The 23,396-nt window shown below is 39.5% G+C and overlaps 1 protein-coding gene across 5 annotated transcripts in view; it reads right to left on the reverse strand.

Annotated features, from left to right (window-relative positions):
- Positions 1-23,396, reverse strand: part of OGDHL (oxoglutarate dehydrogenase like) — a 54,532-nt gene that overhangs the window by 3,450 nt on the left and 27,686 nt on the right. For all 5 annotated transcript variants that reach the window (XM_032694754.1, XM_032694752.1, XM_032694755.1 and 2 more), the window contains 9 exons: positions 23,113-23,241; positions 21,183-21,333; positions 17,828-17,955; positions 8,832-9,010; positions 5,144-5,215; positions 3,725-3,850; positions 3,043-3,115; positions 741-904; positions 26-180 (listed from right to left, as the gene is read on the reverse strand). In XM_032694754.1, coding sequence (XP_032550645.1) covers positions 26-180; positions 741-904; positions 3,043-3,115; positions 3,725-3,850; positions 5,144-5,215; positions 8,832-9,010; positions 17,828-17,955; positions 21,183-21,333; positions 23,113-23,241 — 1,177 coding nt within the window. The remainder of the gene's footprint in view (positions 1-25; positions 181-740; positions 905-3,042; positions 3,116-3,724; positions 3,851-5,143; positions 5,216-8,831; positions 9,011-17,827; positions 17,956-21,182; positions 21,334-23,112; positions 23,242-23,396) is intronic.

Here is a 23,396-nt window from a genome sequence, read left to right on the forward strand (position 1 = left end):
GAGCAATTGTTTTGAAGTCTCATACCAGATAGGTCGAGTGTGGTTCACAATAGTGCGGAAACGAGGTTTGACATAATCATAATATCCACTGTTTTTGTGCTCCTCCTGACACCAAACTAGATCAGCACTGGGATACTTCTCAAGTTCTTCTTTCAGCAAGTCAAAGGGGAATGGTGAGATCTGGAAAGAGAAGGTAAGAATTGGCAAAGCTTTCTCTTACGTGGTTTTAAGCCCATGGTGAGTCATTACTTTTTCATGGAAAGTGACTCATGTTTCTCTAATTGATTTAATGTTCAGAAATAAATAAACACATATTTTATAGCTGTACTAGTATGAACAGAAGTAGGTCATAGACCAGATCACCTGCACCTCTACAGCTTTTTTGGTGAAGCAGCTGTGACAAGTCCTTAATTAGCGAATGACAATACACTTCAAAGTGTCCTATTCACAACTTAACAGACTGGATATACAAATTTAAGGTGCCATCATGTTGTAACCTTCACTTTGTTATGTTGTTCTGGAAAAGTCATTAAGCATTCTGGATCTCATTGTCCAGTATACTACTGATGTGTTCCTTCTTCCAAAGGCCACAAAGGATTAAAATATGTCTTGTAAGATGCCAAATGGTACAAAAATGCTATTACCATTCATTCTAGCAAGTGGTGCCTATTGAAAAGCACAGGAACCCCTTGCTGGAAGTCTCCCCCAGGACTCTGTCTTCTGAGGATGAGGGAGCTCACCTGTTCAAGTCTGGTTATAGCTACTTGTTTCTCCAGGTCTTGATTCTTTCTCTCTTTCACGAGATCATAGTACACCTTTCCTGTGCAGAAAATCACTCGCTTGACCTCATGTGGCGCCTGAGCTGCCGGACCGTTCTCGGGAATCACGCGCTGGAAAGTGGTGCCTGTTTGGAGCACAAATTAGAAAAAGTGCTCTCAGTGGAACTGACATTTCAATAAAGCAGCCCAAGCAACAGTCTCCTCTACTGAGCAAGCAGCAGGTTACAGTGATCACAGGGTTCTCCTGCCTCTCTATTCTTGCTTTTCAGACCAGTAACTCTGCTAAAGTGACTTTCAGCAGTTCAGTTTCAAGAAGTTAGAAGGTTCTCAATAATCCAGTCTTTCACACTTAAAGACAGAAACATGTTAACAGTGGATTATCTTTTAGCTTTGTGTTGTGCATTACACCTTCACTTTTAAATTGATTGGATAGCTCACTTTTGCTTCCAGCTCTTTTTTTTCAGAGAATTACCTGAAATACTGTTTCTTCTTTCCAAGATGATTTCAACCATGTAACATTAATATAGCTTTACAAAATGTTAGAATATTCTTATATGAAAACAAACCACATATCCATAATGCAACTACATCTGGCAACTGCAGAAATATTTACACAAGTACGCACATTACTGCCATATATTTAGGTGATTTAAACCTCTGTTTGAGAGCTAAAATGACATTATCCAGAGCAGGAATTAGCATAGAACTGAGCCATATGTATAAATGATAATGTTTAAGTACAACTTCAGATGCATATCCTCACTGCTAGAGATCTTTTCCCCTGCAATATCAACTCCCAGGAGTACAGTTTGCTTGGGATACATGAAACTGGAAGAGGGACTTGATGGTCTAAAAGATCCTTTTCTTTGCTCTCTTATATGAATTATTAGAACTATTTCCACATTAACCAACTGCAGGGCAGCAGACAGCAGCACGACCTCCTAGTCTGAATCAGCACACCCACTCACCAGCAGAATAAGCTCCTGTTTGAACCATTTATCTTGGGGGAAGAAAAGCAACAGCACAAACATATGACAGAGGAACTGATTTATGTCAGAATTATCCTGTTCCACTGAACAGCAGAATTCATCATTAAAAAAGCCTGAATCTGTGCTTCACTGGGTCAGCTGGAGACATTCTTGCCCTCCTCCTCAGTTTTCCATTAAAAGCAGAGCAAAAAGAGATAGCTGAGAATCAGCAATACTTTGCTACCTTGCTGTCCTCTTCAGCAAGAACAAGCAAGTATGTCAGAATTCAATGTTAATTATGAATTTGGCCACTACTGAGGGTTAGCCTGAAGTAGAGGGACTCCCAAGACATATTGACAAATCACAAATGCTACAGAATTTCTAATCTGACCCATTTTACAAAGCTTTTAAACAGCAATAAAAACAGCAAATGCCTTTGCTTGAGAATCAAACTTTACTCATGTACAAAAAGGAGATAATGCAATATTTAAGCATGTTTACACACTGTAACTTGCTCTTAAAAAACTAGTTGAGTTAGTAACAACTAACTCTTCTGACAGCAGTTCTCTTCTGACAGCAGTTAAGACACTCACTGGAACTGGAGACAGACCAGCACACCTTATGCACACTTTCTCACTCTGAGCGATCACTTTAATCACCCACTCATTACAGGTCACTGCATTTCCTCGTGCCACTCCAACATGGCCTAAAACCAGTGCAAGGCAGGAAAACAAAATCACTGCAGTTTTTGGTATTCCCTCTGCAGTCACTACGTATCTCTTGGTGCTGATGGCCTGCCAACAACAGCCTGCAGCTCTGAACTGATCTCACTTTGGATCACTGGCAGGACACAGCAGCCCCAAAATGGAGTATTGTAAGAAAAACTGGGCACCTTACTCTTACAAATGGGCACAGTGTAATTAGAACCTTTGCCATTCACATCTTGGGGTCGAGGGCGTGGGCAGCAAAGAGAACAATTAAATTTTTACATGAAGAGAAAAAGAGCGGAGAGATATAACAGCCTATTGAGGGGAACATTCCTGCAGAGATGGGAATGCAGTTTTTCACTGCTTTAAGATTAATGGCTGGTTACAAGATAAACCTGTCCAAACTGAGATTCTACACCTGAAAGCAGATTTTTCAGTAAAAGTCCATGCTAGATCTCACCATGACAGCTTCACAGAAATTATGGCAAAAGAAAAGGCAAACTCTCCAGAGCAGATTCTCATCTCCACAGTCTGACATGCCACTTGGTATAGCTAATTATTTGTCCATAATACTTTAAGGTAACCTACCAGTCACCATTTCATCAAAACTGGATTTAGCTTCTGGATGCCTCAGCAGTGACTTGGGTGTCAAAACAATCAGCTGTAAGACAGAAATTTTACCAGCACTCAGGAGCTGCTTTATCTACATTATTACATGCAACATTTGGGACACTGTTCATACAAAACCCACAAACTGTATGGAATAAGTTAATGTGAATAGCAAACACAGTATTTTTCTTGTTTTGAAAGCCAGGGAAGTTTCAAAATTACTCAAAAGATTTGGGTAGTCTATTTCTTTTAAAGGTTGTCAAAACTCATTGCTTATGCTTCTTTCTGACAACAAATCAAACCACAGGCTATGAATCAGTAAAACATTCGACAGTTGTATCTTAGGTTTTTGAAGTTCCAGCAATTAGACAAGCACATGATATTTATGCAACCTGTTAGCTACATTAGTGGTATCTTGACAAGCTCATCTGAAGATCTTTCCTAGCCAGATGGAAGCAAAGCTGAAAATCAAGTTTTAGAATCATAGTAAGTCGGAGCTGAGTTTCTTCCCATCAAAACAGTAACTTCAATCTGTGTTCAGTTAAGATTTTTCTCCAATGATTCTTATCCTTTTGAGCAGCATGTCACATGCAAACAAGACTCCTCTTTATGTGAGGGTTAATATCCCTAAAAAAAATAAAGTCCATTACAGTAACTTTACCGGCTTTCTGAATGGCAGCAAGATCTGTCTTCGGAGGACATGAAAGTAGTTGGCTGGAGTTGAACAATTCACCACAATCCAGTTGCATTCATACAGCTGGGAAACTTCAAACTGCTCACTGAACTCCTGAGAGAGACATTCAAGGCATTAGAAAAATGTGCAAAAGATCAGAAAAAAGGCTTGAAAGCCATCCTTCTATTTCTGCCTCTCAGCAACTCCCTTCCTCAAAAAAAAGTTAATTAGCAGCTCTCTGCTGAGAATGTTTTATTAGCTAGGAAAGCATCCCTACAAATAATTTGCTTCTGTTCCTACTGCTTCCTAAAAATGTATGCAGATAAACACAAAAAGCTTCCATTAATTTAAATAAACTGGGAAGTCCAGGAATGAAGACTGAGGAGGACCAGGACTTCAGCAGATGAAAGACATGAAATAGAACCTCTTTGAAAGAATGTTAAACTATAATTGAATTTGTGAGTGTGCAGTTAACTCTCACTCTGCCATTTTTTGGTAGGTGTTCCATCCTCTTGTTTTATTATATTAATATGCTTTATGTTTATATATCTTATTAATACAGGGGGGTTTTTATTCATAGCTACATATGTATATATTAGGTAAGCATATAATCTCTCTACAGATTGGTACAGAATTAACCCAATTTCCTGGTCTGTGGCTTGAGCTCCTACCTTCTGTGATAAAACTTATAGCTTGCTTAAGTAAGCACCTGCTGTAGTGCTTAAGTATACTCAATCAAACAGGTCTTTATCTACTGAGAGTAAGGTGACAAAAATCCCTTTTAGTTGAGGAGGAACATGGTTTTGGAACTATTGTTGCCCAAAGGGTAACAAAGTCAAGACCAAAACTGAAATATCCATTTTATTTTGTCTTTTTTTTTTTTTTTAAGGCTTTTCAATAAATGCATGGCAGTGTTTATTAGGAAACCTGCAGTAGGGAAGTGGATGCCCAGCATCCTGGAGAGCTGTGTACTTTCTCTGTAGAAATGAATGACCAACCTATGAAAGTCTTAGCCAAATCACAATTAGAAGTTGCTTATTTTCATGCTCCCAGCAGTACAATTTAGCTCCTCTGCAAAAAGCAAGGAGTAGTCTCACTTGACCTTCTTTAGAAATTGGCTAGAGACACCTATTTGCAGTACACACAGCAATATAAACAAGCAGAATCACTGGCCCTGAGGAACAGCCATAAAAAGATCATGCTGCCAGAGATTAATTTTATGTGACCTCAGCTTTGCAATGAAGCAGCAATACTGCACACTTCCATTACTTCTACTGGGATCAAGTTAATGTTACACCAAGCTAAATCTAACCTGCTACACCTAGCTAAAAGGATGCTTCTTACAAGAAATATCTCTGAGACGTGAAGAGCAAAAAAAAGGACATGGCCTTTGACAAAGCTACTTACTGGATAGGCATCAGAATCATCATTGCTCATCTGCAGAAACCTCTCAGGCCTGGCTGATGAATGCTCTGGACCCTGGTAAAGGTATCATTTAAAACAACATTAAAGAGCCAAATGAGCAGTTAGACATCAGTCTAGATCATTCACTGCATAAATACCTCCTGTCACCCTGGCAGCTCTGCTCCATCTTGCACACCTGCCCCCAGCAGCAGTGAGAAGCGAGGACACACCACAGGATGGGAATTCCTTGTCTTCTATTAATTCTTTTCATGGGAGATTAGGTTTAACATGTATTTCCAATGCTTTTACTAGGTTCAAGTAATTTCTAGCCTTAATGTAGCTGCACAATGAAGACCAGTGAAAAAGCAGTAAGTCCATGTGGGCACAAGAACGACCTTATTAATGCAGGTCAGAAAGGAGCAGGAGGAATGTCAGGAACAGAAGCTCCGGGTGGTTCAGTGTACTGCAGTGACTCACACTTCTTGCATGATGAACAGGAGCAAACACAAAGTTAACTGCTGACTACCTTTGCTATATTAGCAACAAAAGCAGACACAGGATCTCCCTCCTATCATTGTTCACTGTTCAGTACAGGACCAATTACCTGGATGAATGCTTCAGCTAAAATGGATCAAAATACATATACACATTATCTGCCAAACTAACCTATGATTAATATCTGCTTCCTCAAGAGGTATTTTATGTTCTGTCATTACTGAACATGCACATCTGCTGTCTCACCAGCAGTACCCAAGGTAATTTCTTGAAGTGCACCAACATTGTTATATCCATTTTACATTAGCAAAACATGCATGCTGGCCACAGACAATATCAGGAATAAGGAGTGTCACAGAATCTGTTATCTTCCTTTCTATACATCCTTGTTTATAAAGGATGAGACAAAGTTGTAAGGAGTATGGGAAGAAAAAAAAAAAGCAGTGTTTTTATATATTGCTAATACTGACAGCCTTTGTTTGTTCAAGTGACAGTTACTCTTAGGAAGTAAGAGACAGCTGTGAAGTATTTTAACCCAAAGACAAACTATTACACCTCTCAACCCTCCCTATGGCTCCTCAGTTCCGGATGTTCATAAAGAGATTTTTTCTTTATATGACCGTCTCTCATCATAACTTCCTCTGTTGAAACCTTAACATATGATCTCAAAAATCAGTCATTATTCTGACACCTTGATTCAACACATTATTCTCTCTAATTCCAAGGGCAGGATTCCAGAGTCCACAGGAGGGCCACAAAGAGGATTAGAGAGCTGGAACACCTCTCCTATGAAGACAGGCTGAGAGAGTTGGGATGGTTCAGCCTGGGGAAGACATAGCCCCATGGAGACCTTACAGCATCTTCCAGTACCTAAAGGGGGCCTGCAAGAAAGTCAGAGAGGGACTATTTACAAGGATGTGTGACAGGATGAGGTGGAATGGCTTTAAGCTGAAAGAGGGCAGGTTCAGATTTGATATGAGGAAGAAATTCTTTGCTGTGAGGGTGGTGAGGCACTGGCACAGGTTACCCAGAGAGGCTGTGGATGCCCCATCCCTGGAAGTGGTCAAGGCCAGGCTGGGCCTTGATGGGGCTCTGAGCAACCTGGTCTAGTGGAACATTCCGTTGCCATGATGAGGGGGTTGAAACTAGATGGTCTTTATGATCCCTTTCAATCCCAACCATTCTATGACTCTATGATTCACTCTGCTCCATGGACTAAGGGAATTCAAAGGAAAAAACATTCTGCTGGCAACAAATGAATAACACAAACAGCCAAGAACTGTGCCTTGTATCACTACTCTTTTGAAGTGTGCCTCCACTTTTGAGGTGCCAAATAATCTGGTCACGGATGGGTAAGGACTTGGGAGCAAGGAGCAAAGCTGCACAGAACTGTGGTGCACTGTAACAGTCCAGTATATTGCAATACTTCTGCTCTATACATCTGTTTGCTGTAAATCAAATCCTGCACTAAGTACAGCCTACACATGGACAAAGAGTGCTCCACAAGCACACTGCATTCAGTACGCTGGAAACAGAGATGTTACCAGCAAATAATTGCAGGAGAGACAGCGAGGCTTCCCTAACATACACAGACAGACTGCCCCAGCAACAACCTCAATCCAGAGCCTCAACATCCACATCTATCTTGGATTTCCCTGCTGACACCACCAATCAGACTGCCAGCAACTGCTGCATGGAATGGGGTAGGGTTTATTTCTACTGTGACCACCTATCCAGTGAGACCTACACTGAATCCATTAGCTACTTTCAGATGAGTCCCCAAGGAGCCATTAGGCTGCAGAGTCTTTCAATCACAGCCAACTTGCCTGTGAATGCATGACCTAGAGGTGAAGGGATCCATATCCCATTACGAATCCTTCCCCAAATCATTTTGTCCCCAACGCTGTAGCTATAGAGACACTAACACTCCTGTAATGGAAAGATCCTCTGGGAAGGTAACAGATTTCAATAGCCTGGTGGGATCCTTAAATGTTCCAAAACCATCTGACATTAGTAGCAAAATAATCATGTTTCAGAAGACCTGTGCAAATCTTCACTGCCAAAAAAAAAAGATTTACTGTATTGTAAGTAGCAGAGAACAGACCCTTCAGCTGAATGCTTCCCTGTAGAGGACCACACCTCCTGCTGAGGGCTCATTCAGGCTGTCCCTCAGGATTCAGTTAAAAAAATTAATTTATCAAAACTCTTGTGAACAGCATCAGACCCTTTATTCTTTACGCACAATGGATATGGAAAGCCATTCATAGACATGAATGCACCCCGGTATATCAGGACGGGATTATAATTGAATGGAAATAAACTAAATTGTTTGTGAGAATGGAAATGACGCAGTTTGTGGTGGAAGGGTCTAGAGCATTTATACAGATGGAGATTGCCACTGTGGCACATACTATACTTCTCTTAGTAGGAAACTAGAAACATACATGCATCAATTCATGAAGGTTAATGTATCTGAAAAGGAAAAAATTAACCTTGCCTGGCAAGATGTTCATGTAACCTTTAAAATAATTTAAAAGATTTGAAAAACAATGCTACTGCTGATATGAACTTCATATAACATTATATACAGAGCGTGCCCCTGCCCTTTCCCTCTAAGACACCGTCTAGTTCCTCCTACTAGCCACCAAAGAAAAGAGAGTCAACAGCTAGTGGAAACATTTTCCTTTCCATAAAGAGGGAGATTTCTTATTACATCAAAGTTAATCAAGGTCAATTATTTTTGAAGAAGTTTTAAAGTTGCTTCGTATCATTTCATTGCAAGAGGATTTAGTGCAGACATACTTTATGCAAAATAAAACCAAGCAAGCACTCCTAGACACTCACATTGTACACTAAGAATCCAGCTTTCTTGGGAAAGAAGGCAGTGTCTTAGGGAAAGATACCCAGAAAGAGAGAGAAAAAAGAAAAAAATTGGGGGAAAAGTGGTACATGCCAATAAGGAGGATACAAAGCTAAGAGCTCAGAAACGTTTCTCAAGGTTTTTTTGTTCTTGCCTGTCAATCTAATCGCATTTTTTTTCTGTAACACTGAGGCAGTCCAACATGCTAAACAGTGCCTTCCTCCCCTGGGTCTCTCACACCATTGGATCCCCAGGACACTTTTGGCTTTTACAGTTGAAGAGGAAGGCTCTGTAGCCAGCATTTCCCTCCTGCATTTACCAGCCAGCAGCCCTCACCATTCCTTCCATTCCGTGCGGCAGGAGCAGGACGATCCCGTTGTGACGGACCCACTTGGCCTGGCCACAGCTGATGAACTGGTCTATTATACACTGTGCCGTGTTGTGGAAGTCACCAAACTGGGCCTCCCAGCACACCAGGGCGTTGGGACTCGCCATAGCAAAGCCAAGTTCAAAACCTGAGAACCAAACAAGCAGGAGAATTAGAAAATAAAGAGATTTGCTGAGAATTCGGTTCATTTCTCATTAAAAATAAAAAAATAAATCCAAAATAAAAGCATGAACTGGATTTTTGTAGCCCTGTTATAAATCACGCTGTTTTCAATACTACCATTTCCATCAGAAAAATCAGGAAATTTCCAATCCCAACTCCAATCCTTCAAATGATTCCTCAAACATTTCAGTATCATACAAGGTTTTAAATGAACAACTAAAACCCTCCCTCAGCTCCAACTTTTGTGTAATGTTTTCCTGAGAGCTCACTACTATCTTTTCCTGTAAATACCCACTTACAGCCCATTACCAGTTCAAAAAGTTACTTATTAATTTTAATACTTGCAGTCCTGCACAACACTGGGGGTTCCCCCCCCCCCCCCCCCATCTGCAGGTGCTGAACAAAATGACTGGTGACATCAATTTTCAGTCTACAGACAGGATCATAGTCTTCAGATGTTCCAAAAAGCTTGCACATAATAGCTGCATAAGAGACACATCTGGGACTTGGATAAATAATCCTTTCTTTGGCAGAGTTAAGGACTCTTTGGGTCTCTGCCTCAGTGGCAGAGGAGACCAGAAGTGCTCTTCATGGAGACAACATCACTACTCCAGCTATGAAAACAGAAAGATATGACCTTCTCCCTCTCTACTGTCTGGTGATTTTGGTAGCAGGTAAATGCAGAAATTTCCCTTAACTTGTGCTGTTTTAACTGTAAATTCATCAACTCCATACAGAGCAGAAGTGCCACACATTCCCAGTACTCAGCCACGCCAGGTTAACACAGCAGGATGAACATACTGCAGCAGGAGCTCAGGTGTCCTGCACAGAGCAAGCTACGCAGCTTCTTGTCTGCTCCAAAAACTTGTCAAGGCCCCAAAATAACTGAAGGCTCTACCTCAAAGGCAGAAACAAATTATTGCTCTCCTTGAGAGACCTGCTGCAGTACAATAAAGCCCTGGTTCTATAACAGGACCTGAAGAGATGATCGGCAAAGAGAAAAGAAACCTAAACTGGTACTGCACCATGAACTAGGTAATTGATTCCTAGCAGCTCTGCAAAGGCAAAACATAGAACACTACGAGGGTGTTTGCATGTGCTACGTGGCCTCTGCTGTGTAACTTTCAAAAAAAATGCAGAATTTGGTGTCAAGTCAGAACATGAAAACCTAGCCACGTGCAGAGTACCTGTCTCAGTTTTATAACCATGCTTACAGGTAAGGTTCCATAGTGAACATCTAAACATATCCAATAATATAAAAATAAATATTGGATCTCTGTTCATATTTCCCTTTGACGCTTTGATATAGCAGTGCCTGGAGTGCTGAGTGAATACCTGTACTCAGATTCTACACCTATAGTTTAAACTGAAAAAGTTAAAGCTCTCAGTAGAAAGCAGTGCTATACAGCACTGCTCTGCATATAGAGGCTCTGACTGAGGCAGAACTGATTCAATACACATAGAAAATAAATATTTGATTGACAGATAAATTGTTGAAGCTCTGCACACAATATAATGATCTGCTTTCAGATACAGAAATGCAACATAGGAAGACTCTCATTGAAGGTTACACCAGCAGAGCAACTAGCTTTGCTGTTGTAAAATTTTATTTAAAAAGATACAATAGTGTGTGGTAACTCTTTCCTGACTGATTGCAAGACTGTAAAAAAATCTCAGAGTGAGCTAACAGACTAATATAGATTTAGTATCTCTTTCAGCTTCTTTAAGACCTGCACATGTAACTGAAGTTGCAGAGTCCCATCCTGCTACCATTGATCTACACTGAACTCAGCCTCATGTTTTTGCTATGTACATATCACTGTAATTCCCATTTTTGCTGTTTGCCTTACTGTGATACACTAGCCATTCAAATGCTGCTCTACGGCATGTTCTACAGACATGTTCTACAAGCAAGACCAGGCTAGGCAAAAATGAACACAGTCTCTGGTAATAAAATACCTGTACTGTTTAATTTTTCCCCTGACTCCCAGCCTGCCCCCACCTCCAAACACTCACAAGACTAGTGTACATTTAATTAAGACAAAATGCACCTAAGACTGGCATTTAGGATGCAGAGAGAAATCCCTTCATAGCTGAGAGAACAGTACATCTATCTAGAAACTATGCATTAATTTGGGTTCCTTCTCTATTTCACTTACAGACATTTTGAGGAATACAGGACGAAAATAGAAATTTGTAAACCTCATGCTGTGGATAATATTTCCTAGATCCAAAGGTGGCTATGAGCCAAAATACAATCATAAGTCAGGTTCCTAATATGCCTCCTAAATACAGTATATGAGTAAAACCCAATGCCACATTGTGACCACCAGTGTTTCGTAAACTACAGTAAACTGTTGCAAAGCCATGAAAAATCCCAAATTTCTGACTTGATCAAACCCACTATACAGCTCTGCCAGTCATGAACTTCAAAAAGCTCAGGCTAGCTGGAAGAGACAAGCTTAGCATCTTGACATTCTCCACACACAGGAGGCTACTGCAACAGGGTCACCATAAAGTGATGGCTGACATCTCTCAGATACTCATCATTTGTGATTTATACCCTGGTGACTAGGAGAGCCTCCCTTTGTGGAGTTCAGTGGATAAGAGAATTACTTTAAAGAGAACTGTAATACCAAAAAGATTATATAAGCAATATTAGAAAAATACCTAGAATATCTTTTAGATGGCCTGTCATTCCAGGCATTAAAAAAAATGATATATTAATATATATTAGGAGATTGAACAACATGTGGCACATACAGCATATGTGCACATACAGCATACTTTACTGTTAATGCAAAGTAATTGATTCAGCTAGGGAGAAAGATCACAGGATCAAATCAAACCTGTTCCAACCTTCTTTATCCTGTTTCAGTGTTGTTCAACTTTCACTTTTGTTTTCATTATCAGAGAGACACTCTGAGAGCTAAACTAAGATTGAGGTCTCTGCGTGCTGGATGCCACAAACATATACAAGTAGTTTCATCCCTGAAAGTTTTACTGCCAAACTGAGGGAAGAGGGAGTGAAGGAAATTGAGAACTAATAAACATGTGGTTACAGAGAGTTTAAAGTAAGTTGTTCAGTTCCATAAGGAAAATCCTCAACAAAACTGAGACTAGTCATATATTAAGTCCCTCTGTAACACTAACATCAAGAACACCCTTCCAACACTTGTCATGCAGTTTTGACATAGGTCATCTATGCACAAAACTGAAATTGCTTTAGGTTAACTTGATGAGTACAGCTAAATTGGGACTGCTACAGGATTTCACTCTTCTGCTCCAGGAAGAGGCTCTTCAGCCAATGTCAGTATACAAGCTTTCCTGGAACATTAACTGAGGGACAACTGCAGGACAAATTAACTGCAAGACAAACTGACTGCATGAGCAAAAAAGCAACAAGAGCTTCCAGTGAAATTGTTTATTCACAGAGAGAACAGTTTTACAGGTTGTTTTTATAGTGTGTCTTCATAGCCTACTCCTTTGTAATTCCAACCTACCTTTTTGCTTACAATCTCCACGACAAGAAATCTTTGAGTCACTTGGCTTTTGGACTGCTGATCTCTGAACAGTCCATCCATGTCTTCAGCAGATGTTAATGATCCCACCAAAAGGCAACTAGTAAGTTAGAGGCCAAAAGGACACTTAAGTCAGACGGGCCTTTTCTCTGTGAGTCACCATGACAGGTCACTACCACCAAAGATGGCTTTTGCTGACGTGCCTTTGGCCTGGCTGCCTGAATGGCTTTTCCTTCAGAACATATTTTTGATATCTGGCCTCCTCATTTGTGTAATTCTATTGTCCTTAAAACAATGAAAACAGTGGAAAAATTTACACAACTCCTTCCATGCATGTTGTTCCCAAAGGTATCTGAAAAATAGATTTCCCTAGATAGGCTTGAATCCCATTCTAATTTTACACAAGCTTTAAGAGACCATTTCTACTGATTGGGTGACATGGTTGAGAAAATATGCAATATGTTCAAGACTTATTTGTGCATATGCTGCTCTCTGTAAGGGTGGGGTAATCTAGCTTTTAGAGAAGAACAAACTGAGGTCTTGACCACTCAGAGGTATCAGTAATCACACAGTGCTTTTCAAAGAGTATGCAGCTCAGTGCACAATTAAAATTTGGTCACAGCACACACATGATTTTACTCCATATACCAAAGACCACTGCTAAAATTCACATGCAAAAAAAGAATATAATTTCTCACGTCTTATCTTGTTGCAAACTTTGTGTTAGTCTCCACAAGGTGAAAATGTTCTAGGTGAAGCTGCATCCAAAAGTGTGATCTTAACACAGATACCATTTGCAAGCTTTCTGACAGCCATAAAAATATCTGGGAAAATATATCCAAATGCAACCTATGCATTCTGATTAATATTTTGAAATTAATGTTGCCAATTTCATGGCACATGTGTCTGTGGTAAACACATCCTTTATATACCAGAACTCAGTTTTCCACCAGGGAAATGACAATGAGAGTTCCTAACATCAAAACCATAGCGATTGTAGCAGAATAATTTTAACTCTTAAGAGACTAGGGAGTCTGTCAAAAATTACTGCTCCTACCTGCATGTGGAGAAAATCACTTAAAGAGCAAGATCTGAACTGCTAAACTAAGAAAAATTGCTGGTGGAAAGACATCTAGACAGATACAAGGTGAACAACCCAGGAGTAGAGAAGTGCTTCTCCTGAAAGAGAATCTTTGGGGCACCAAAGTCAAGGTCAGGGAAGGTGACCTGAGCTAGAAAGTCTCCACCACTCTAGGGATGGGACGTGAGCTGCAGGGGAGCAGGTTCCTACCCAGGCCTCTCATGAGGGCTCAACCTCAGACTAGAATAAAGAATATTAAAAAAACTGCAGCAGAGACCTTGCAAACTTTATTGTCTGTATCTACAGAAACAAGAACTGAATATTTCTTCAGAATGCTATGCGAATCTTGTGAGTTTAAGGGATTAACTCTTACACAGCTAGAAAAACAGGGAACAGGTTTAAGCTGTGAGGAAATCCAGTGCCAAGGCAACCAGGCAACAAGACACAGCTTTCAAAGAATGACAGATAAGGAATATGCACACCTGAAGGGTGTTGGAGAGCAACCAACTCAGGGCTCAGAGCACACCAGAGCACAGGGAACCAGGACCCAGCACAGCACTTTGGTAAACTTCTAAACTGAGGACGGAGGGGGAAGAAAGATACACAGCACTTGACTAAGGCTGCAAAACTAATGTTTTAGTTGCTGGAGTTCATTAAGGTCCCTAGATGACAGACCTAGCAGAAATGCTTGTTTCTATTAGTCCAGTTCCTGCTGTGCTCCCTCGCTGTTCTTTCATCACTCTGGCACAGAAAGAAGTGTTGTCAAGCAAAGTGGCAGCTTACACAGCACACTGTGCTGTGTTTTTCCCCACAGCACTTTTCATGATTGTCATAAGAACTGTAGTTTTTCAATTAATGTAAGTAAGGCTATAGCTATAGCTTAATTCAATATGATTCCAAAGTGACTTAGGGCATGAATGTTAGCTAATAGTTAAAAGGGCTTATCAGAGCAGGGATTTAATGTCAGAATGAGGAGAGTTACACAGACAGATTTGTGCTATGTTAGCAGAAATTCTAAGCACAGGGACTACAGACTACATGCATCCTTTCACAAATCCAAACACAGCCCAGGAGAAAGTGAAGGTAATACCCATCTGGTGGCTGACTCTATTTAACAGAAAGACTGATACCATCTTAGAACTCCATGCAGACACCATTAATTACTGCAGTCTGTCCTACTTCCTAACATGGTTTCTGACAGGTAATTGTATCTGCTACCCCTAACCTTAAAAACACACTGTTCTGACTGCGTAGCTATGCTACATATTTCATCCTAGGTGAGTATTGCAAAAAAAACTTTACACTAATACCTGTCCTCTTCCTTTCACCTTTTGCTTTAAACTTGACTTTTCCCCTTGAAAAAGTATCATGTTTCAAGAATTTCCTGAACTACGCACTAGTTCCAAGTCTATCTTGCCTGATGTTCCCTGGAAGTTCCCAGTACAGGATGCTACAGCCCAAGATCTCTCAGAGGCTGAATCTGACTGAAAGAATCACATCTCCTGGATAGAGAATCAACAGTACACAAGTCATTCTGAGGGCTGTAAAGAAAGACAGGAAATCCTTTCAAGTATTTAAAAACTGCTGAAGAGGTAGCATGGAGTGTCTCTAAGTTACTTTTGGTTTTCTCCTCTATCTTAATCAGCAAATATACTCAGACACACTTCGTTTGCTTAAATGACTTCACAGGGCCATCATTTATACTTCCAGACATTCAGTTTCAGTAAAAGGGAAAATTTATAGCCAACTGAGTGGATGTGCAGCTAAATTATAATAATCTGGATATATCTAAAAATAGTAGACACAGGATTTCAAACAAGATTATCAGAGGTTGTTAAATACCCTGATGTAATGACCCAGGTACACACACTCCACAGCTTCCTGTACACAAACCAAAACCAGCTGTCTGAACTACAAGTTAATAAGACTGCCTTTGTTTCATTTCTAAGTGAAATCAGTCTTGTCAGAGTATCATTTAATCGGAGCATTGACACCCCAGGTGTTCCTACACAGCTCAACAATAACTTGGTGCAAAGCTCACAGCTCTGAACAGATACCAGCTCTTGGCTTATGTACCTACCAAGGAAATAATCTGTAATTTTATCATGTTGGGCTGTTTAATCCATGTTTACTTAGCTCTCCCTCACAGAAAGTAAAGGAATTCCCCAAATGCTTCTGAGGTACTGCATGTTAACACAGTCATAAAATAATTTCTTAACACATTTTCACCTTTTTATTCTCTCACAACTCTCCCAACCCCCACCAAATACTTCAATACACTAATCCCAAACTGTTCCTTTGAACTGAATTATATAGCAGAAACAGCACTAGAGAAGATAAAACGTTGGGGGGTTTGGTTCTCCTGAAGAATCAACTCCATGAACTGCAAGTATGCACTTATTCTTCCATGTACTAAAGAGGAGACCCAGTGATGCTACAGCCAAACAGGTATCAATTCTAATAGCTCCTCTTTGACTGACAGGCTTAACTAGAAGAGACAGGTTCACACACTGCTGCTTATCCCAACACTGTCTCTCTATGCAGACAATACACAAGAATAAACCTGTTGGAAAAGATCAGTATGTAAAACCTAGCAAGGGAGAGGAAACTTCATTATAAAACCACTTCACCATAGAAACATGGCATTTTTAGTTTTAAAAAACCATCCCAACAAACACACAAAAAAAGCCACATCACTTATCAACTATTTCTATGAATTTCATCTCCTTTAATGCATCTCAGACAAAAGGGATTTAAAGTTCTTGACAGTTAAAAATATCAATATTATTAGTTTTGAAGAGCCTGTCATCCCATCTGCTGAAGCAGAACTGCACAGAAATGGTACTCTTGTTTTCAGTGTGTGAACGAATCCCTATTTTACCCTACTGCTTGTATTCAATGAAAGTTACTAAATCAACTTTTACCTATTTTTTGCTGGGCAAGGTGGAAGGGGCAATAGTGAGCAGGATGAGATCAAGAAAGAGAAAGAAAGAGAGCCCACTTGGTTAGTTTTTTAAAGAACAGAATTGTGACAATAAGAATTGCCCTTCAATATCAACATATCAACACCAGGCTTCCTACTGAGGTGTAATTTTTGGAACAAAATCAGATTTCAACAGAAATATCCAGATATTTGTCACTTCCGTTTGGATGTAAAAAAACCCAAATGCAGAAACCTCTGACTCACTCATAAAATTCACAGCAACACGGTAGACAGGCTCAAATTAAGAAACCCCAGAATACACTGTGAGAAACAATAGGAAATTGGAAACAATCATTCTCTGAAATTAAATTCTTGCTTTTTATCTACGCCAATTATTTTTCTCACATTTATACACATCCTCGCTGGCACTTTCCTATTGAGAGTTTACATTTACATGTTAGGGATACAAAAATGTGATTCTGTTCACAAGAATTCTACCACAGAACCAACAAAAATACCTAAAAAAAAAAAATCTCAGTTCTTCAGCCCATGTTCCAACTATACAGTTTTATACCACTTTAATTTTTAAATTATTAGCAATAGGTAATATGTAGCATTGTAAAAATTACTAAGTAATCATATATTTCTAGAACTTTGAAACAAGCAGCTATCTATTACCATCCTTATCTACTAAAATGTTCCATCTTTTTCCTTCACACAATATTTCATTATTTATCCATAGAATCAGTAACACTTTGATAAATTATTAGATGTATTTGTTTTGTGCTCCACATTCCTCTTGCCACCCTCATCATGTCAGAGTGAGGTTATCCATTCTGTGTGGCTGAAGGTAAAATAATTCACTATGATTAATGCTATCACTAACAAGAATTTGCTTTCCTGAAATAGCACATTCAGAATAGCAGTTCAGATAAGGCCAGGATGGATTTTTATATCTGTGTTACAAACTGTCCCTGGTTTTCTTGTCAGTTCTTCCCCTTTTGAGAAAGCATCAGGTGCACGTTCCAGCATTGCCAAGATCAACCACAACAGATGAATGCTTTCAGGTGAATCCCAAAATTGTAAAATGTGAGGATGCTTGTTTAAGAGATGCCAGACCCCGGGAGGAAGAGCTTTGATACCTATTTCATATATAACCATTTTACAGCTTTTTTTCCCCACATCCTTTTCCTTGCTGAGCTCTGCTTCTTGTGCAGCAGAGCTATTAAAACACAAGCACATCTGTCAGAGACATACCTAAGACCCCATATTCGGACAGGGAGCTGTTGCACACGGTGTAGGGGGCCTGCTGCTCCCACAGGTGATTCATGGGGACACACGTTCTCTTGTCAACTTCTTGGTCGTGAAGCACGTGATGGCGATGGCTGCAAAGAGTTGTTTGAAGAAATTTTTTAACCAAGCATAACTTTGGGCTTCAACAGAGCTGTTTGCAAAGCTAAAGCATCAAAGGTATGTGCAAGCAACACAGTTGTCTTTGCTAAACACAACACCCTGGTTTGGTCAAAGCCATGTGAAATACAATCACATCTAAATACAAGTGCTGCACTGTAAGAACTTTCACTGACTATCCAGGCTTGTTCTCCAGAACTCACAGAAACTGAAAATACCTCATCACTAGTAGAACTTGGGGGGGAAAGGGAAAAGGATAGGGAGGTTGTTGCTATAAAATAGAATGATTAAAGTAAAAAACTGTAGAATGATTAAAGTAAAAAACTGAAGAGAAGCAAAATTGTTATTTAAAAAATTTCATTCTTCCTCCCTAATAGAGAATCTAATCATTCTTTTCCTTAAAACAACTGTTGTTTGTCTTTTATGCAAAAAAAATAATCTAATCTAATCTCAGCACCAAGACTCGAAGAAGTTGTATCCTCTTTCCTGGTATTTCCACTCACATGCACCATTTACAGTTCTCTAGAAGACCATTAATCAGCATTAGAATGGGGCACGGAGGAATACTACCAAAACAGAGATGACTGAAGTAATTACTGTAATCCATTAACTCTCTGAGCAGACTAACTGAGTGAATCACAGCAATATGTCCAGCTTTACAACTGCTAACATAAGGACAGCTATTGTACTGGTAACAATACTGTGCATTGTATAGCTGCCAACACTGAACTAAAGTCTGGATCTTTTTGTACTTCCCTTTGCTATAATGAACAGTAGCAAAAGAGCTCTGAAATTTACTTAGAGGTCAACAACATAAGGCCAGAACCTTGAAAAACAGCACAGGGAGGGAAATAGATAGACAGGGGAAAATTCAGACACCAGGCAGCTGTTTGGCAGAAATCATTTGTGCCACTGACATTTTGGTTTTGCCATTCAGCCAAAGATAGAAGGCCTAGATAGATGATAAGCTCCTTGGGCACAAAGTCTCGTGTTTACCTAGCAAGAGATCATTAAGATGAGCATAGATGGACAGCCAGAAACATTCAGACATACAAGTCAGATGTGTGAAATTGTCAGGTTTACTGACATCAAACCAGTACAGACAAAAGTCTCTCTCTCCCCCTTTCCTTCCCTTCTCCAAGAGTGTGCCTCCAAGATGAGAAGGGGCCAGGTGCTTCTATCTGCAGCTTTACCTAGCTTCTATCTATTGATAGTGTTGAGGACTGAAACAGCAAGAAGCCAAGCTCTCACACAGAATACTGACAGAAAGGACTACTTTCTAGACAGCACTTCCCAAGTTCCAAAACAGTGAAAGCACCCCACCATGTTGTTTTCATTATGGCAACACAGTATCTTCAGTTCTTCCCAAATTCTAGCCTATACTCCCTCTTCAAGTAGTCTCAGAGATTTGAGACATTATGTACTTCAAGGACTTCTGGGAGTGAAGAAGGGAGTTATTACAAAGAGAACATAAAATGTCATACACTTTCTACATGTTTGCAATGTGTTTTTTTCCAATAAAAATGCACGAGCATTTGCAAATGTCTTCAGTTGTCAGGGAAGTTGCTCACTCTTATTAAAAATGACAAAGAAACTCAATTACAGGTAAAAAGAGCAGCTTTATGTCTTAGATGTGTCTATACCACAAGTTAACTTTTCTACCTATTCCTCTGGTGAAATGAGCTTGAATACAGTAGATTGAGCTGTCTTACATATTTCTATAGTGTTCTCTTCTGTTTAACAGAGTAGTTAAATACTACCTGACTTCCTCAGGTCCAAGGCATTTTTTCATCTCACTCTTTATTGTCCAGCTGCCTATCACATTCATAACAAAAATTCAAAATCCCACCATTGACCGGTATTTTGTAGATCCCACTACCCATCAGGCAAACTCAAAACCCAGCAGTAAAGCAGAACCAGGTTCTATAAATCAAACATCTGCATATCAGCTTCAGTCCTGAACTTCACAAGAATTCACTGGAATGCCTTTTTACTCATTTTCTAAAAGACTGAATAATAAAATCCAGATAGCACAGGAATCCTTAGCTAGCCTTCACCAGCCTAAATAGCTTTCTATCTGAACACTTTTTTTTATTTTTCCCTATATTGCTGTGAACATAACTTTTCTATCTTAAACATCAAGAAAATCTGGAAAATAGTTCTGAAAAATCCTCTTCCTCCAGTGTGAGAACTGGGAATACAGAAAATCAGTATTTGCAAGATAAGTCTATAGGTGTGCTAGACATGACTAAGCTCACACCTGAAATAGGTAGGCAAGTTGCTAATCAATGAACATGGATGTTCCTGTCCCAGGAGATGCTCACTTTACAAGACCATGGTACTGAAATCAAGGAGGATGAGAAGCTGGAGAGGGGGGAAATCTCCCGATTTTCAGTTTTGTTTTCAAATCTTGTCCAAAGGATTTTGTGAAACTGCCATGAGAATGGAAGCAAAAGGAAGAAAGCCCAAAAGACTGGATACCAAATGAAGCTCAGCACAGAAAGAGAGTACTGTATCAGAGAAGACAGGCAACCAGATTTATTTCTCTTTTCTGCAAGCATGCACAATGAAGCACAGTACAGCTGCTAGTTCATTCACCCCAGGAACTGGCATCACATCAAAGTCTTCAATTAAATACATCATTAACATTTTACTCCACAGAGAATCAGGTAAGGCAGCAAACTGTATATGTATTACCAAGTGATCAGATTCTGCCTTCCTTCATGCTCCGTAGTCATTAAAAGTCTCAGTACAAAGGATCTTATTTGACTTTAAAAAGCCTTGCCAACTGGCAACATGTTTGTTCACAGGATATGCAAGTTCCAAGCAGCCACCACTGGAATGGTATTTAAAAGAGTCAATCTTCTGCAGTAAGTCCCCTTATCTTATTTCTTAGCAATTAGATGGAATGCAGATGAATTTTTTGTTAAAAAGCAGGGGGAAAAATATAATTTCTGCTTTTCAGCAAGAAAAGGAAGAAAGTATTTAAAAATATTTGTTCTGCCTTAAATACTCTTCTTTAAAATGCTGTTTACAGAGACACAGGAGATTTGATTATTCTTGACTGCTAGAACCTATAACATTCAGAATGATGCTGAACAGCCCCAACTTCCCCTTCCCTGCAGAAGACCATACTGTTTAAAAAATGCCAAGTTGTTTCTGTAAGTATGGGACCACATTCTACAGCTACCTCAGTACTCACCTGAAAGTACCTCTCTCCACATCCTGCCCACTTAGTCGGACATGGATGCCTTCCTTCAGAACAGAGCCAAAAGCCATGTACTCTGCTAAGGCCCAGTCAACAACCCTGTTCTTGGTCATTTCCAAGCGGGCTTTCAAAATCCGAGAGAGTCCTACAGCGGAATAAAGATCAGAAATGAATAAACCTACTTCAGAGAAATTTTATATTCATATTACATTCACCATTCTCCTTCCTCACTGGCTAACGGTGAGTTAAACAGAGATCCTAAATAGGGTCTACAAATTGTTTTTCTGGAACTGAACTGCTAGCAAAGTAAAGAAACTTTTTTCCCTGGCAATAGATTGCATAGAGTTCATACCTTGTTTTTGAAGAAGAAAGTAAGATTGGCTGTGTCAGAAACTACTGAGGACAATTAAAAGACCCATGGTGAAATACTTCTTTAAGATTTATTTCCACATCTCTAACACCAAGTACTTCTTGTAAGAGACTGAAAATATTAGCAATTTGGTTTGTGATTTTTTTCTTCATTCCTTTTCTCATTTTTTCTTGGCATTTGTCTTATTGGACTTTTGGAGATGTTATAAAGTGAAACAGGCTGGACTGATCAATACTATGAATATCATATAAATAGAAAAGTGTAGCAGCTTCCAACAGATTTTCAGTTGGTAAACAATAGTTGTTTTTTTAGTGAAGATTTTATAAGACCAACTTACCTTTTTAATTAGAATGTCTAATACTAAATTTTATTGGGTAACTATAATTTTTAATTCATCAGTGTCAAAACAAAGTGCACAAATGCACAGAAGAGCTTTAAAGTTTACCCATTAAACTGTATCTGCTCAACAAGCCTGCAATTGATAACTGGGAATGCCCTATCATCACTACTTGTGTTTAATTGTCCCAAAGGAACACCAACACATAGAACACCTATGGCAGACACACTTTTCTCTAGAGTCATCCATCAAGGAGTAGAAAGATTAGCTAGAGATTTTGTACAGAAAAAAGCTCTTCCTCCTGATTCTAAGTGCATATCCTACAAGCCAACAAAAGAAAACAAAAATCCCTAAAAGTGCCTCCATGTTTCCCCATGGAATGAACATGTTATTACTCCCAGTAGTTGCTAGATTTCAACCCGACCAGGAAGTAAAACTATGTCAGAACTCAGAAGTAAAAGTATTTATTTACTTTTTTTTTAATTATCTTTTACTCAGAAGTAAAAGTATCTCAGACAGTGTTGGGATTCCACAGTGAAACAGGCACAGTTAGCTTCTTACTGTAATAGCTGCCAAAGTCAGAACTGAATCTCTTCAGAACAAAAGCTAAGATTTTTTGAAAAAAATGCTATATATATGCTATCATCAATGCTAAATGGTAAGTTGAAAGAAAAACTGTCAGAATTTGCCTACACAGTGTCCATTCAGCTGTACTAAAATTCAGCTCATAGCAGATCAGCAATGTTGCCAGGTCTAAGAAAGTCCCAACTGTATTTCTGAGCAGAAAGTCATCTAACTACAAGAAGTGTCTTAAGTGGACCTCAAATTACCTCAGGTTTTAGCATGAGAAAACCCCACTTTAATAATGCCTCCTGAGATGGGTGTCTTACTTCCCAGTTAGTCCCACAAATATGCTGCATTTTCCACAAGGACTTGAAGAATGAAAGAAGGTATTTACTTAACGTTACAAAAAACTTTTACCACCCTCAGAGGAAAATCTAATTTAATGAGGTATGGAACAGAAGTGATGTGATACTGAAAGAACATTATGCTGAGAACAAGCAGCAGGACCTTCACTGTCACATTTTCCTTATCCATAGAGTAGAAGAGTCAAAATAAAAAAGTCACAGGCATTTTCCTCTTTGGGAAAAGGCCCAGCAACAATTTCTGTGCAGAAATACAGAAAAAGAGCAAGAGATACAAAGAGCCCAGCTGACCTGAGTGTATTTTGAAGTCTTTGACTGGCACTGAACTAGCTACATTGCCAATGTGAGTCAGCAGGTCTTCTGAAATGCCAGTGGGAGGACAAGACATGCTCTTGGGTTCTCCGTCCACATTAAAGAATCCTGGAAGGAAAAGTTTTGGTGAACGTTCAAGGACTGTTCAAGAGATATCTATATTATCTACAATTTATTTAAAAATTCACAACTCTTAAGTGACATTCTAAGCAGCAGACTAAACCTAGTTCTTCACCTTTCACTGGGAAACACAATAATTTTGG

The sequence above is a fragment of the Chiroxiphia lanceolata genome, chromosome 8, assembly GCF_009829145.1.
Source record: "Chiroxiphia lanceolata isolate bChiLan1 chromosome 8, bChiLan1.pri, whole genome shotgun sequence".
NCBI classification, from domain to species: domain Eukaryota; kingdom Metazoa; phylum Chordata; class Aves; order Passeriformes; family Pipridae; genus Chiroxiphia; species Chiroxiphia lanceolata.